Source organism: Leptonychotes weddellii, chromosome 9, assembly GCF_054177405.1.
Source record: "Leptonychotes weddellii isolate Sample4059 chromosome 9, ASM5417740v2, whole genome shotgun sequence".
Taxonomy (NCBI): domain Eukaryota; kingdom Metazoa; phylum Chordata; class Mammalia; order Carnivora; family Phocidae; genus Leptonychotes; species Leptonychotes weddellii.
The window spans coordinates 73,640,448-73,654,344 of NC_138377.1; the positions used below are offsets into that span (position 1 = coordinate 73,640,448).

Below are 13,897 nucleotides of genomic sequence, written 5' to 3' on the forward strand. Positions count from 1 at the left end.
TATCTTTATCTCAAAACAGACTATAAATTAACGACATAGGGTTCTAATTGAAAATGCAGATTTTCAGGACACCTGAGTGGCTCAGTTGTTAAGCGTCTGCCTTCAGCTCAGGTCATGATCCCAGAGTCCTGGGATCAAGACCCGCATCGAGCTCTCTGCTCAGCGGGAAGCCTGCCTCTCCCTCTCCCACTTCCCCTGCTTGTGTTCCCTCTCTCGCTGTCTCTCTTTCTCTCTGTCAAATAAATGCATAAAATCTTAAAAAAAAAAAAAAATTGCAGATTTTCACGGGTGCCTGGGTGGCTCAGTGTGTTAAGCATCAGACTCTTGGTTTCGGCTCAGGTTATGATCTCACGGCCTGAGACTGAGCCCAGCTCAGAGCCAGGAGCCACCAGGTTGGGCTCCGCGCTCAGCAGGGAATCCGCTTGTCCGTCCCCAACCCCAACACCTCCTCCCTGTCTCCCCATTCCCCCCTACCCCCGCACCAGCCCGCCACTGCTCATGCCCCCACCCAGAATAAATAAATAAAATCTTTTTTTTTTAAATTGCAGATTTTCAGTAATCTTTATTTTCTTTTCTAGAGTATTCCAGACAGAGTCTCAAATGAAAATAGTAAGAAAGTCAGAAATTGCAGGTAAATCTGTTTTCTATTAAATTTTACTGTGGCTATCTAACCAGGTGATTGATAAAACTGTCTATCTTATTGCTTAAAAAGTATAGCTTGAGCCATGGGGTCAGAAAGTAAGGTGGGTAGTTAGTAATTTATTTTTTTTAATTGTTAATGTTCGTATGCAATTTTTCTAATGCTTTATCAGTGTATCCTTGAACAAATTTAATTTTTATTTTATTTTTAGAAACAGAAGCAGGAGAAAATGTTCTGTTTATACAGTAAGTAAAGAAAATGTGATTCAAATTATATTTTAAAAGCTGTTTATTCCTATCAAATGCAGTGTTTATTTTTTAAATATTTTATTCATTTGAGAGAGAGAGAGAGAGCACAATCAGGGGGAGCGGCAGAGGGAGAGGGGGAAGCAGGCTCCCCACTGAGCAGGGAGCAGGGACCCAGGACTTCAGCTTGGGTCATGATCTCAGGGTCCTGGGATCGAGCCTCATATCCAGTTCTCAGCAGGGAGTCTGCTTGTCCTTCTCCCTCTGCCCCTCCCTCCCTCAAATAAATAGAACTTAAAAAAAAAAGAATATAGGTAAAAAGTCGCTCTTTGCTAGTGGATATAAACTGAAGAAGGCAGTTGGCAGTATCATTCAAAATTTTAAATACACATGCCCTTTGACTCAGTAATTTCATGTCTGGGAATTTATTTCAAGATACTTGTAAATGTTTAAAATGAACATATAAGGTTATTTGCTGCAGCATTTATTGTAATAGCAAAGGAGGTAAAAGATCCTAAGGATCTATCAGGGACTGGTTAAATAAATTCTAAATTTTCCATGTAATTGACTACTCTTGAGCTGGAAAAAAAGATTCTTTTTATATACTGATTCAGAAAATTCTCTAAGCTTAGGCTCCTCACAGTTAACCACCGCTGAGTGTGGAGCCCAGCATGGGGCTTGAACTCAACAACCCTGAGATCAAGACCTGGGTGGAGATCAAGAGTCAGATGCTTAACTGACTGAGCCACTCAGGCACCCTGATAATTTTAGATGTCTTTGCAGAAACTTAAATGTATATCCAAGTGCATGTTTATCTTTAGTTTTTGTTTTTAACAAGACAAAAATGAGAATACTTAATAATATGTCTGATAACACTTTCCATGTTGTTACATATAGATATACCTCAGTCTTTCATAATTTGTTGTATGTTTGCATCAGCATTTAGTCAGCTCCCTGTTGATGGACATTTGGGTTGTTTTCTTTTATTTGCTTTTTTTAAGGCTAAATCTCTAGATAATGAGTTGCTTTTTAGGTTGTTCTTTAAAAAAAAACAACAGCATATATTAAGCACATTTTTATAGTATCCTTGAAATTAACAACGCCTGAAGACCAATCTGAAAAGGTTCCTTTGACTGCCTTGTAATTTTTTTCTGCCAGAGTTAGATGAGTCTTTTTAAAGATGTCATTGTATTTTTCTGACAGTCACCCTATGAAAACCTTTCACCTTCCCTACTCTTTCAAATGTTATGATTTTTGATCATTGTTTGGGATATAGATTCTTAAAATACTTTTTAATTTTTAGGAATAAGAATCCAGAAGATAACTACTATGACATTACTGGTGAGTATGACCAGAATACTTTTCTTACCACATAACTTTCTCTTCAGCCAAATTTCGGACAGAGTAATGTGTAAAAGAACTTTGGAAAAAAATGTAAAGAGCTCTGTTCTTTATACAAAATCTTCAATATGAAATTTCACAAATTTGCTATTATTTCTGCCAGACCTGCTGTTCCACTTGTTTTCTCTATTTTGGATTCCCACTCACTCATTCATTCACTCAAGTCAGAAATTGAGTCATTTTTGAACTTTTTCCTCATTCTCTATATCTATTTGTCTTCACTCTCTATTCTTTCTCTTAAATATCTTGCAAATCTTTTACCTCCTCTCTGTTCCTTCTGCCACTGTTTGAGTTCAAATCTTCATTGTTCATTATTCTTTCAGGGGCTATTGTATTTAGTTTCTTATCCCTATAATCCATTCTGCATATTTCTAAATCTGATATTACCTCCCAACTTAAAATTTTTCAATGACACTTTTTTCCTTACAGGATAAAACCCACATTCTTTGGCATAGACTTTGAAGGCTCTTTAAAATTTGGCTTAACTTCTCCTACCTTATCTCTTACCCTTTATAGATATGCTCTAGCCCATGAAGAAGTATTAATAGATCCCCATGTTGACTTTTTTTCTGGGTATCCATTTCTTTCTTCTCTCTGAAGTGCCCTTCCTACTCCAAGTTGCCTATTAGTCTTCTCATTTTTCACCTAACTTAGTTTTTCACTTAGGTTAACTTCAGTGCTATTCAATGTAGCCAGTCCAGGGTGCCTGGCTGGCTCAGTTGGTGGAACATGCAACTCTTGATCTCAGGGTTGTGAGTTTGAGCTCCACACTGGGTGTAGAGATTACTTAAAAATAAAATCTTAATAAAAAAAAAAAAAAAGTAGCTAGCCCTCAAACTGTTAATAATCCATGACATAAACGGAACTTGCACTAGAATGTAAATCAACTATGGCAGTAAACTACTGTTTAGTTAGCTGACATTTTTTTCTTAGCAAAGCTTTCTTGATGAAAGAAATATCACATGATTTACATTGGCTGCAAGCTCCTTATTTCATCATGAATTGGTAACAAGCAGTTCACAGACTGGCACCAGACATCAAGTTGTACTGGCTTAAATGGAGCCTTTTCTGACAAAACCAAGGAGTCACTCTGTCCTATAATGGTTTAATACCCCTTTTATTTCTGAGTCTTTTGTAGAATTTATCATACTGTATTTTAGGTATTTCCTTCTGGCTCCTTAATTAAACTGGGAACTCTGAGTCCAGAAATTTTGTCTGTTCTTTGTGCCTTAGTAGGTAGTTGACTTTTGAGGCACATGATAAGTTCTGAGTAAATATTTGTTGGATAAGTGAATGAAAGCTTGATATATAAGTAAGATTTTTAACAAAAAGCCTATAATTACTTCATATTCAATCAAGGTTGCCATAAACTCTTTAAAATGTTTCAAAGATTTTTGTGATGAGCACTGGGTGTTGTATGGAAGTGTTGAATCACTGTATTGTACATGTGAAACTAATATTACACTGTATGTTAACCAGAATTTAAATAAAAACTTTAAAAAAATGTTCTAGAGATTTGCCTTTAAACTTAAATATTATAAAAATGTATTTCCTGTTTTATTACAGCATCTTCAATCCCTTCCTTATTTCCAAAGTCCATCTAATCTTTATATTTCAATCCTAAAGTGTCCTGAGTCTAATCCTTTCTTTCCATTCTCATTTTCTCTTACCCAAACAGAAATTCTCATCCTGTTTGTATCTGTACTATTACAGCAGCTCCTCACTGGTTCATCTTCTCTTAAATCTACTTTTTTCTCCTTCTCTGGAGTTTTTATAAAATGCACATCTCATCATGGTAACATCTAGATTCCTTAACATAGAATAAAAGATGCTTCAAAATCTTACTCTAACATTTCAGTCTCATGAATTGGTACTCTTTACCATGTAACCTCTACTATACAGGGAATAAAAATAAAGAAGTAAAGGGGAAAAAAGTAGTCCAAACTTTCCACCTTTAAAATCACCACATTCTAGGGGTGCCTGGGTGGCTCAGTCATTAAGCTTCTGCCTTCTGCTCAGGTCATGATCCCAGGGTCCTGGGATCGAGCCCCGCATCGGGCTCCCTGCTCGGTGGGAAGCCTGCTTCTCCCTCTCCCACTCCCCCTGCTTGTGTTCCCTCTCTCGCTGTCTCTCTCTCTGTCAAATAAATAAATAAAATCTTTAAAATAAATAAATAAAATCACCACATTCTAAAAATATTTCAGTCACGTAGAGTATACAATAATCACAGATCTCTCTGTCCCTAAAATGGGACAATTATAAGTTGGTTTTTCTTTTTTTAAGATTTATTTAGGGGTGCCTGGGTGGCTCAGTTGGTTAAATGTCTCACTTCGGCTCAGGTCATGGTCTCAGGGTCCTGGGATCGAGCCCCACATCAGGCTCCATGCTCAACAGGGACTGCTTCTTCCTCTCCCTCTGCCCTTCCCTTCACTCATGCTTTCTCTCAAATGAAATCTTTTTTTAAAAATAAAATATTTATTTAAGAGAGAGAGAGCACACGGGGTGAAGGGCAGAGGGAGAGGTAGAGAAGCAAACTCCCCACAGTGTGCAGAGCCCAACATGGGGCTCAATCTGAAGACCCTGAGATCAGGACCCGAGCCGAAATCAAGAGTTGAAGACTTAATCCACTGAGCACCAAGGGACAATTAGAAGTCTTAATGAAATTTAATACCTAAGTCCTTATGAAGGGCTTAGTAACTGATAAAACTTCAATAAATTCTCATAAATGATCAAGAACCTAAGGAAAGAAAAATCAGGCTCTTGTTGATACATATTTTTGCTATTGACTGTAGTTTTTTCATCTTTCTCAATAGGGATGAACACATTGCTTTGTGCTCCCATTCAGACCCAGATGCAACAGAGAGAGGTATGAGTTCATGCACATGCCTTTTATTTTATTCTCCCTTGTAGTTAACACACAAAAAAATTAATGGTAATGGCATGATTTAGGGATTACTTACTAAAGAAGACCAGCGTAGACTGGAAAACTTCCTACCTTTTCAGTTAACCTAAGGACAGTTCAATCATGGCCAGTTTAAATAATAGGGAAATATATAATTATATCAGGACTTCTCAAACTATAATGGGCATATGCAGGATTTTGTTAAAATATAGATTCTTTTTCAGTATATCTGGGGCAGGCCCTGAGATTCTACACTTCTAACAATCTCCTGATGATACTAGTGCACTAGTTCACAAAACATACTTTGAGTAGCAAGGAGTTAGACTGTTTCCTTACAAATAAAACCATTGCATTAAGATTCAAAGAGAACCCAACTTCCAAGAGTAGAGTGTACTATAAATTAGCCATCATGCTCTTAGCCCATTCTAAGTATTTTTTACTTAGGATGCGAATGACCTATCTAATATAATAATTAGAATTTTCATTATAGTTACATTTGATATTGTCAGTCTTTTTCATTTTTTAGTCATTCTAGTTGGTGTATAATTAACCTTGAACTTTTATTTGTCGAAAAACACTAAAAGCATTTACAGACTTCGAAAAAAAATGTAATAACAAATTACATGCTACATACCACACCACTGATTCAAACAAACCAGTGTATCATGAAGCCATCGTTGAGGATTATTTATATAGTACTCTATATATAGTACATATTATAAAATACCTGTCTTAAAAGTTTGCATTTGATCTGATCTCCTATATTTTGCTTTCATTATAGATTTCAGTTACAGAACACAACCATGAAAGGAAACATGCAAATGACCAAACAGTCATCTTTTCAGATGAAAACCAGATGGACCTAACAACAAGTCACACCATAATGATTACCAAAGGCCTTTTAGGTTGTCCTAAAAGTGAAAAGTCCACTAAGATAGATACCACATCATTTCTGGCTAACTTAAAGCTCCATACTAAGGATTCAAGAATGAAAAAAGAATTAAATTTTTCCACGGATCAAAGCACTTCTTCAGAAAAGAAAATAAATTTTAATGACTTCATAAAAAGATTGAAAATGGGAAAATCTAATGCCTCTCTAACAGGACCTGATAAAGAAAATTTCGAGATATCTATTCATCCCAAAGAATCAAATAGGGACTCTTCTGTACATCAAATGCATGTATCTCTTAGGGTAGATGAAAATAGTAATAATATGACTAGAATCTTTAGAGAACAAGATGATGGGATGAATTTCACCCAGTGTCATACAGCCAATATTCAGACTTTGGTTCCCACATCCAGTGAGGTCAGCTTAAGGGAATTTAAAGGTGATGATATTACTATTTATGGCAATGATTTTATGGACTTGACAAGTAATCACACTATACAGAATTTACCCTCATCAGATAATTTATCTAATATAGAAAATCAAACTCAGAATGTCATGATGGAGGTTATGACAGATTATGGAACTAAAGCTCCAGGAAGGAAGACAGTCTTTAAGAATAAACCAAATGCTGCTTTTCAAGACCCTTCTTTAAACCCTAATGGTGAAATACATATTACCAAAAGTTGTATTACCGGGACAGAAACTCACACAGGCACACAGACTTCTAACCAAGATGCCAGAACATTGGCCATAATCCCAGAATCTATATGTTCCAGCCCAGCGACTCAAAATTATAAGACATTTTTCTATTCTAATAGTAATGATGCCATGGAACTGACCAAGTGTCTCTCAGTTATGAGAGAAGAGAAGAATTTGCTGAAGAATGATAGTAATTATTCTAAAATGTATCCCAATCTAGATGCCATCTCTCTTCTCACAGAGAAAACTATTTATTCAGGAGAGGATAGCATGGACATTACCAGGAGTCATACAGTTGCAATAGATAATCAGATTTTTAAGCAAGATCAGACAAATATACAGAGAGCAGACACACCAATATCTGAAAAAGAAATGATGCTCCAAAATCTCATAACCATGTCAGAGGATGGGGAAATGAATATAAATTGTAGCTTAGTTCCTCATGTATCTAAGGGAAGATTACAGCAGAGCCTGGCAAATTCTTTATCTATTTCATTGACTGACAAAAAGACTGAAATCTTCACAGGTGAAGATATGGATTTGACTAAAAGTCACACAACTAACTTACAAAGTCAAGCTCCTCTTGCATCTTACAATCTAATATTTGAGAATACCAGTAAATTTCACTCTCACAGCAAAAGCCCTTCAGATGAATGGGAAGAAATGACCAAAAGTCATATTGAACCATCCCAGCAGCCAAACATAATATCTAAAAACATTCCAACTGACATGTGGGGCAAAGAAAAAGATCAAGTTTTAAAGACTGCACCCTATCTTGATAAAGATTCTCCTCAGTCAGCTGATATTAATCAAGACATAGCACTGAGCCATAGTATAGTATACTCTGGTGGAAATCTTAAGAAACAAATAGCACTGGGAAACAATAGAAATACAGTTTCATGTGAGCCATCTTTCTTTCCTACCACAGAGTCACTATTTTCATTAGAAGGACAGTCTACCATGAAAAATCATAATACTACTGTTAACAGTTACACAGAGAAACCTGTATCAGGCCAGAATTCTGAACTGCCTGAGCCACTGAGGAAAAGTGTAGGCAATCCCACATCTGGCTGTTCCCATAACAAAACAATTATTTGTTCAGAGGAGGAACAAAATATGGATATAACCAAGAGTCACACTGTTGTCATTGGATTTGGTCCTTCTGAAGTACAAGAATTGGGTAAAACTAATTTAGAAAATTCTAACAGCCAGCTAACAACAGTAGACAGACAGATAACTGTAAAAGTTGAAAAATGTAATAAAATTCCTACAGAAAAAACTGGAGCATTTATTTCTAATGATAACATAGATGTGTTAGAAGACAAAAGCATACAAAAACTTGGATTTCTGAATGAAAAGCAAGATGTCAAAATTTGTGGAAGGAAAAGTGTTGGCAGACAAAAAATTGATAAGACTATTGTATTTTCAGAAGATAATGAGAATGATATGGATATCACTAAGAGTTATACAGTGGAAATAAATCATAAAGCTTTATTACATGAACAAGATTCCCATTTGGCTGGAAATTCTAAGACTGTTTTGTATACATGTGGGCAAGATGACATGGAGGTCACTAAAAGTCACACAACTGCCTTAGACTGTAAAACTGTTTCACCAGATAAAATAACCACTAGGCCAATGGACAAAACTGTAATGTTTGTAGATAATTGCAATGAACTGGAAATGACAGAGTCCCATACTGTTTTCATTGACTACCAAGCAAAGGAGAGGACTGTGCTTACAGACAGACTTGACTTTGAACTATACAAAAGGAAAAGCCTAGAAAAGCCAAAACTGACACCTGCTTCTGCTAAGGAGAATGTTTCCTTTCCAGAGAATGGTGAAAGTGACCATTCAGCAAAAGTCAACGAGCTAACACTACTGAGGGGATGGTCTAACAATGGTCCTATAGAGAAAGCTGTAGGATTTATAGCTGGTGATAACATGGAAGTATCTAAATCAACCTTTTGGAAAAATGATGATGTACAAAAACCAGAATTTCTGAATGAAACTATATCAGGCAAAAGTCAGAGAAGGAAAAGCCTTAGACTTAAAAATGACAAGACTGCTGCATTTTCCAAAAATGATAAAAATGATATGGATATCACCCAGAGCTATACAGTGGAAATAAACAAAACTGCCCTGGAAGATAGAGAGGATTCCCATTTGGTGCCTTTGGCAGGAACTTCTAAAACTGTTTTGTATATATATGGGCAAGATGACATGGAGATGACTAGAAGTCACACAACTGCCTTAGAATGTAAAACTGTCTCACCAGATAAAAAAACTACCAGGCCAATAGACAAAACTCTAATGTTTGTAGATAATCATGATGATCTGGAAGTCACCAAGTCCCATACTGTTTTCATTGATTGTCAAGACACAGAGAAAAGTCTTAAAGAATGCCCTAAATCTGGAATAGCTAATGGAAAAATTTGGGGTATTTCTTTTCATAATGATGGTAGCTCTGTTCAAGAAGTCATTGAAAAACAAGCACCGGCTGTAGAAAACAAAATTGTTCTTTACACTAAGCAAAAGCATCATGTGATACCCTCTGTTCCTACTAATACATTGTCTAGGGGTCAAAGTGAGTTAGAAGTTATCAAATTCAATAGCACTGTAGATGAAGAGGTCATGGGGAAAGTTGTAGACCAGGCCTATACACTGGAAAAAGCAAAAATTGTAAGCTGTCAGTTAAATAGTACAGATAGAAGAGACATGGATTTTACAAATAGTCATGCAATTGCTGGGTGTGGATCCAGTGATAATTATTCCTGTTTACCAAATGCTGTTTCCTGTTTTGATAATTTGGAGGGGAATGTCATGTCCTTAGGTGATAAAGATGAGAAAGCCAGTAACTGTCCAGTGCAAAATGATCTTATTTATGTAAACAATTTAGCCAATGAATATTACTTGAAATCTGAGGGACTGCCTCTCTCTGCTTCTTGTTCTTTGTTAGAAAAGGAAAAAGTGACTCAAACCAATACCAAAGGACAGTCAGACTGTGTTACAACAGTGCTCAAAGATCAAGATCTGATTAAGGAGCCCCAAAATTTAATAGCTAATCAAACTTTATTATATAGTCAAGATCTGGGGGAGATAACTAAACCTAATTCAAAGCAAGTATCTTTTAAGCTCCCAGAGGATCAAATGGAGGGCTTTGTTGATAAGGCAGAACATAATTTAAAGATGACCTTTGTTGATGTTTGTGTTACTTCTCAGCCTCATCTCTCAAGCCAGCTACCTCCATTACCTCAACAAGGACAGATAATTGTGAATAAAGATGAGACTATATCATCGAATGCTGGAAATAAGAATTTAAATATTGTTATAGGAAATCCCTCTGTACCCACATGTGAAAATGAGTCCAAAATGCTCAACAATGACAAACAGTTTACTATAGCCTGTACAAAGGAGCCAAGAAAAAATATTCAGACAGCTAAATGTAATACAGATTTCCACAGTAATTCAGACTTGACTAAGCAAGTTATTCAAACTCGTGCTAATTCTAGAGAAACATCAGATCCTGCAGTTGCATCTAATACTGCAAGTTTTAGTAGTGTCAGATCAAATCTGAATAATTTGAATGGAAAACCTAAAGAATTTTTAGATTTCCAAACTCCTCATATACCACCTTCTCCAGAACAATTATTTGCATTAGTAAATAAGGCACACAATCATATGAGTATAGTGCAAGCTACAGAAATACATAATATTAACACAGTGCCCAGCAATGTTGAAGATGATAGAGATGAAAAAAGTAAAATTTCTCATAATGGAGCTGAAACTAATTCTGTACCACTCGTGACAGTTGTAAAAGATAAAATGAGGAGATGTTCTTTGGGAATATTTTTGCCCAGATTGCCAAACAAGAGAAATTGTAGTGTCACTGGTATTAATGACCTGAAGCAGATTCAAGCAGAAACAACTGATTTAAATCATTTAGAAGCTCAACCAGTCTTCAGTAAGGAGTCAAGCATTGAATTTGTTGCAGCTAAACTGACCTTAAGTCCATCTCAATATATAAATGAGGAAAACCTTCCTGTATATCCTGGTGAGATTAATTCCTCAGATTCTATTACTATAGAATCTGAGGAAAAGGCTTTGATTAAGACATATCAAAAAGAGATTTCACCATCTGAAAATAAAATAAGAGAAACCTACAGTAGCCAAAAAAGGACCTGGGTACAAGATGAAGAGGATATTCAGAATGAGAAGAAAATCAGGAAAAGTGAGATTAGGTTTAGTGATACTGCACAAGATCAGGAGGTAAGCTCTGTCTTGAACTAAGGAATGTGTTTTTTAAGTTAGGAGTATTGAGTTTTAATTTTAGTCTTGGATGAGCAGGAATTGATTATTTCCAGTTATAGGGCTGGAGAAATATTCCTATTTAGAATGTTAAGGAATTATTTGACTAACAGCTAGATTTAAAAACAATTTGAAGTGACAAATCATCACAAAAAGTGAAATGAGAAGTAGTACAAAAATTAATGTAATTGTGTAATTTGTCATTGTGGTTTTGCATTAGGAGAATCTCTAGGCATGGTATATGTAGTTTGAAACGTTAAATTTAGTCTAAATATCTGAATATTTAGTCTTAAATTCAGTCTAAATATCTGCATAACAAAAAAGCCTTTTTGTTATGCAAACTGCATAAAGAAAAGCTTGCCTGAATTTTCTTGGCTAATGAGGATATGTAGAATGCCTCTTTAGTGGATGAGAGAATGCCTAGGTCAAGCCCAGTATCTCAAAGTGAAGAAGTGAGAATTTGAGTTTATGAAAGAGGTTATAGATTTTAAAAGTTGAGGGAACACTCATTTGGATAACTTGGAGAGAATAAAATCTGTCACTCAAACTGAGTTTTATAGGTAGAGAAATAAAAGATTAGAAAGTATCAGAGGGGGGCGCCTGGGTGGCTCAGTCAGTTAAGAGGCTGCCTTCAGCTCAGGTCATGATCCCAGGATCAAGCCCTGCTTCTCCCTCGCCCTCTCCCTCTACCTCTCCCTACTGCTTGTGTTCCCTCTCCCAAAAATAAATAAAATCTTTTTTAAAAAAGTATCAGGGGCGCCTGGGTGGCTCAGTCGTTAAGCGTCTGCCTTCGGCTTGGGTCATGATCCCAGGGTCCTGGGATCGAGCCCCACATCGGGCTCCCTGCTCTGCAGGGAGCCTGCTTCTCTCTCTCCCACTCCCCCTGCTTGTGTTCCCTCTCTCGCTATGTCTCTCTCTCTGTCAAATAAATAAATAAAATCTTAAAAAAAATAAAATAATTTTAAAAAGTATCAGAGGTTCATAGGAAACAAAATTTAAACTCTAATATGTGAGTAAGCTTAGAAAAATATTTCAGTAGTTCTATAATATGAGGTCCTGAGGAAATGGTTCATCTGTGAAGCTTTGAGAATGTAGTATCAGTGATAGGAAATTTATAACTGAACGGATTATATGAAAATTAGTATTTTGTTCAGTAGATATTGAATGTCTCCTGTGTCCTGAGTACTGTTTAGGTGCTGGGAATACATCAGCAGCAATTTACAGAAAAAAATCTGTTCTCATGGAGATTACATTCTAACATTTAGACAAAGGATATATTGTCCTCAAAAACATATGTAAGTAGGTAGATGAAAATGGCATTTAAGGCTTAAAGTCAAATGGTTAAAATGGTAAAAGCAAGACCATATCACTTATTTGACATCAGCCAAAGGAGTCTTAGTCATCTGGGGAAAGAAGTACTAAAACCTGGAAATGAGTTTCTTTGTTGTTCTAGCCAGAGTCATTATGAATAGCCAATATTCTATGCTGTTTTATTTCAGTGTGGTAGCCCTGACCCTGGTGGCTAGTAGTTGAATAATTGAATAGGTCAGCGTTTGGCAGCTCATAGGATCTGGCTTTAACTTAGACACATCTGAGAAACAATTTGCTTATACAGTATAATACGCAAACTGATTTCTATGTATTCTTAAATAAAATTCCTTTGAACTTTAGGGGCACCTGTTTGGCTCAGTCAGAGGAGCAGGCAACTCTTGATCTCAGGGTTGTGAGTTTGAGCCCCATGTTGGGTGTAGAGATTACTAAGAAAAATAAATAAACTTTTTAAAAAATTAAAATAAAATTACTTTGAACTCTAAAGGCCTAATAAGTTCTTGTTACTTATTCCAGTTTGTTACTAAGATATTTCATATAATTGTAGATAAATTTTATGTTATGAAGTAGTATTTGTTAGTGTTCAACAGTTATTTTAAGTATACAGAGTCATAACGAGGCTGATGATGTTCCTTAATTGATAATTTCAGATTTTTGATCACCATGCTGACGGGGATATAGATAAAAATACTAACAGTGTTTTGATAAAAAGCCTGGGCAGAACACCATCTAGTTGCAGCAGTTCTCTTGATTCGATCAAGGCCGATGGGACCTCTCTGGACTTCAGCAGTAAGATCTTCATAAAGACTAAATAATAGACGTCATCTGCTTACTTCACTAATAATAAATGTATTCAATTCAGGAGATATTTGAAATTTATTTAAGCTTTTTGGGAGTTATACGTAGTTGATAAGTAAAATAATTTTAGTTTATTTTTAATGCTTAGTTATTTTAATAAATTGAGAAGTGATAGACCATAAAGGGTAATTTCCTTAAATAAGCTTATAATTAGGGGCGCATGGGTAGCTCAGTCAGTTAAGTGTCTGCCTTTGGCCCAGGTCATGATCCCAGGGTCCTGGGATCGAGTCCCACATCGGGTTCCCCACTTGCCCGGGAGCCTGCTTCTCCCTCTGCCTACCACTTCCCCTGCTTGTGTTCTCTCTCTCTCTCTCTCTCACTTTATGTCAAATAAATAAAATCTTTAAAAAGAAGCTTATAATTAGTAGAGAAATAATTGGATAGGGTCTTAAAACGGTAATATACTTTGCCCTGTAAATGACTCTTTTCCCAAAAAGATCCTAATGGATAGCTTTAAGAGCATGAACAACACATAAACCTGAATGATAATTAAAATTAAGCTTACAATTTAATTTTGACTTGTTTATCACCTGAATTTGCTTTACATCTAGCACAGCACAATAGTCAAATGGAACCATCACAGTTTCTTGGAGACACTATTTGTGAAGAGAGCTTGAAGGAGGTAT

At 36.1% G+C, this 13,897-nt stretch overlaps 1 protein-coding gene across 1 annotated transcript in view; it reads left to right on the forward strand.

Moving 5' to 3' along the window:
• Positions 1 to 567: 567 nt before the first annotated feature.
• Positions 568 to 13,897, forward strand: part of KNL1 (kinetochore scaffold 1) — a 35,250-nt gene continuing 21,920 nt past the window's right edge. The window contains exons 1-7 of the mRNA XM_081830906.1: positions 568 to 631; positions 852 to 885; positions 2,189 to 2,226; positions 5,100 to 5,152; positions 5,970 to 11,045; positions 13,064 to 13,202; positions 13,823 to 13,893. Of these exons, the coding sequence (XP_081687032.1) occupies positions 601 to 631; positions 852 to 885; positions 2,189 to 2,226; positions 5,100 to 5,152; positions 5,970 to 11,045; positions 13,064 to 13,202; positions 13,823 to 13,893 (5,442 nt within the window). The 5' untranslated portion in view covers positions 568 to 600. The remainder of the gene's footprint in view (positions 632 to 851; positions 886 to 2,188; positions 2,227 to 5,099; positions 5,153 to 5,969; positions 11,046 to 13,063; positions 13,203 to 13,822; positions 13,894 to 13,897) is intronic.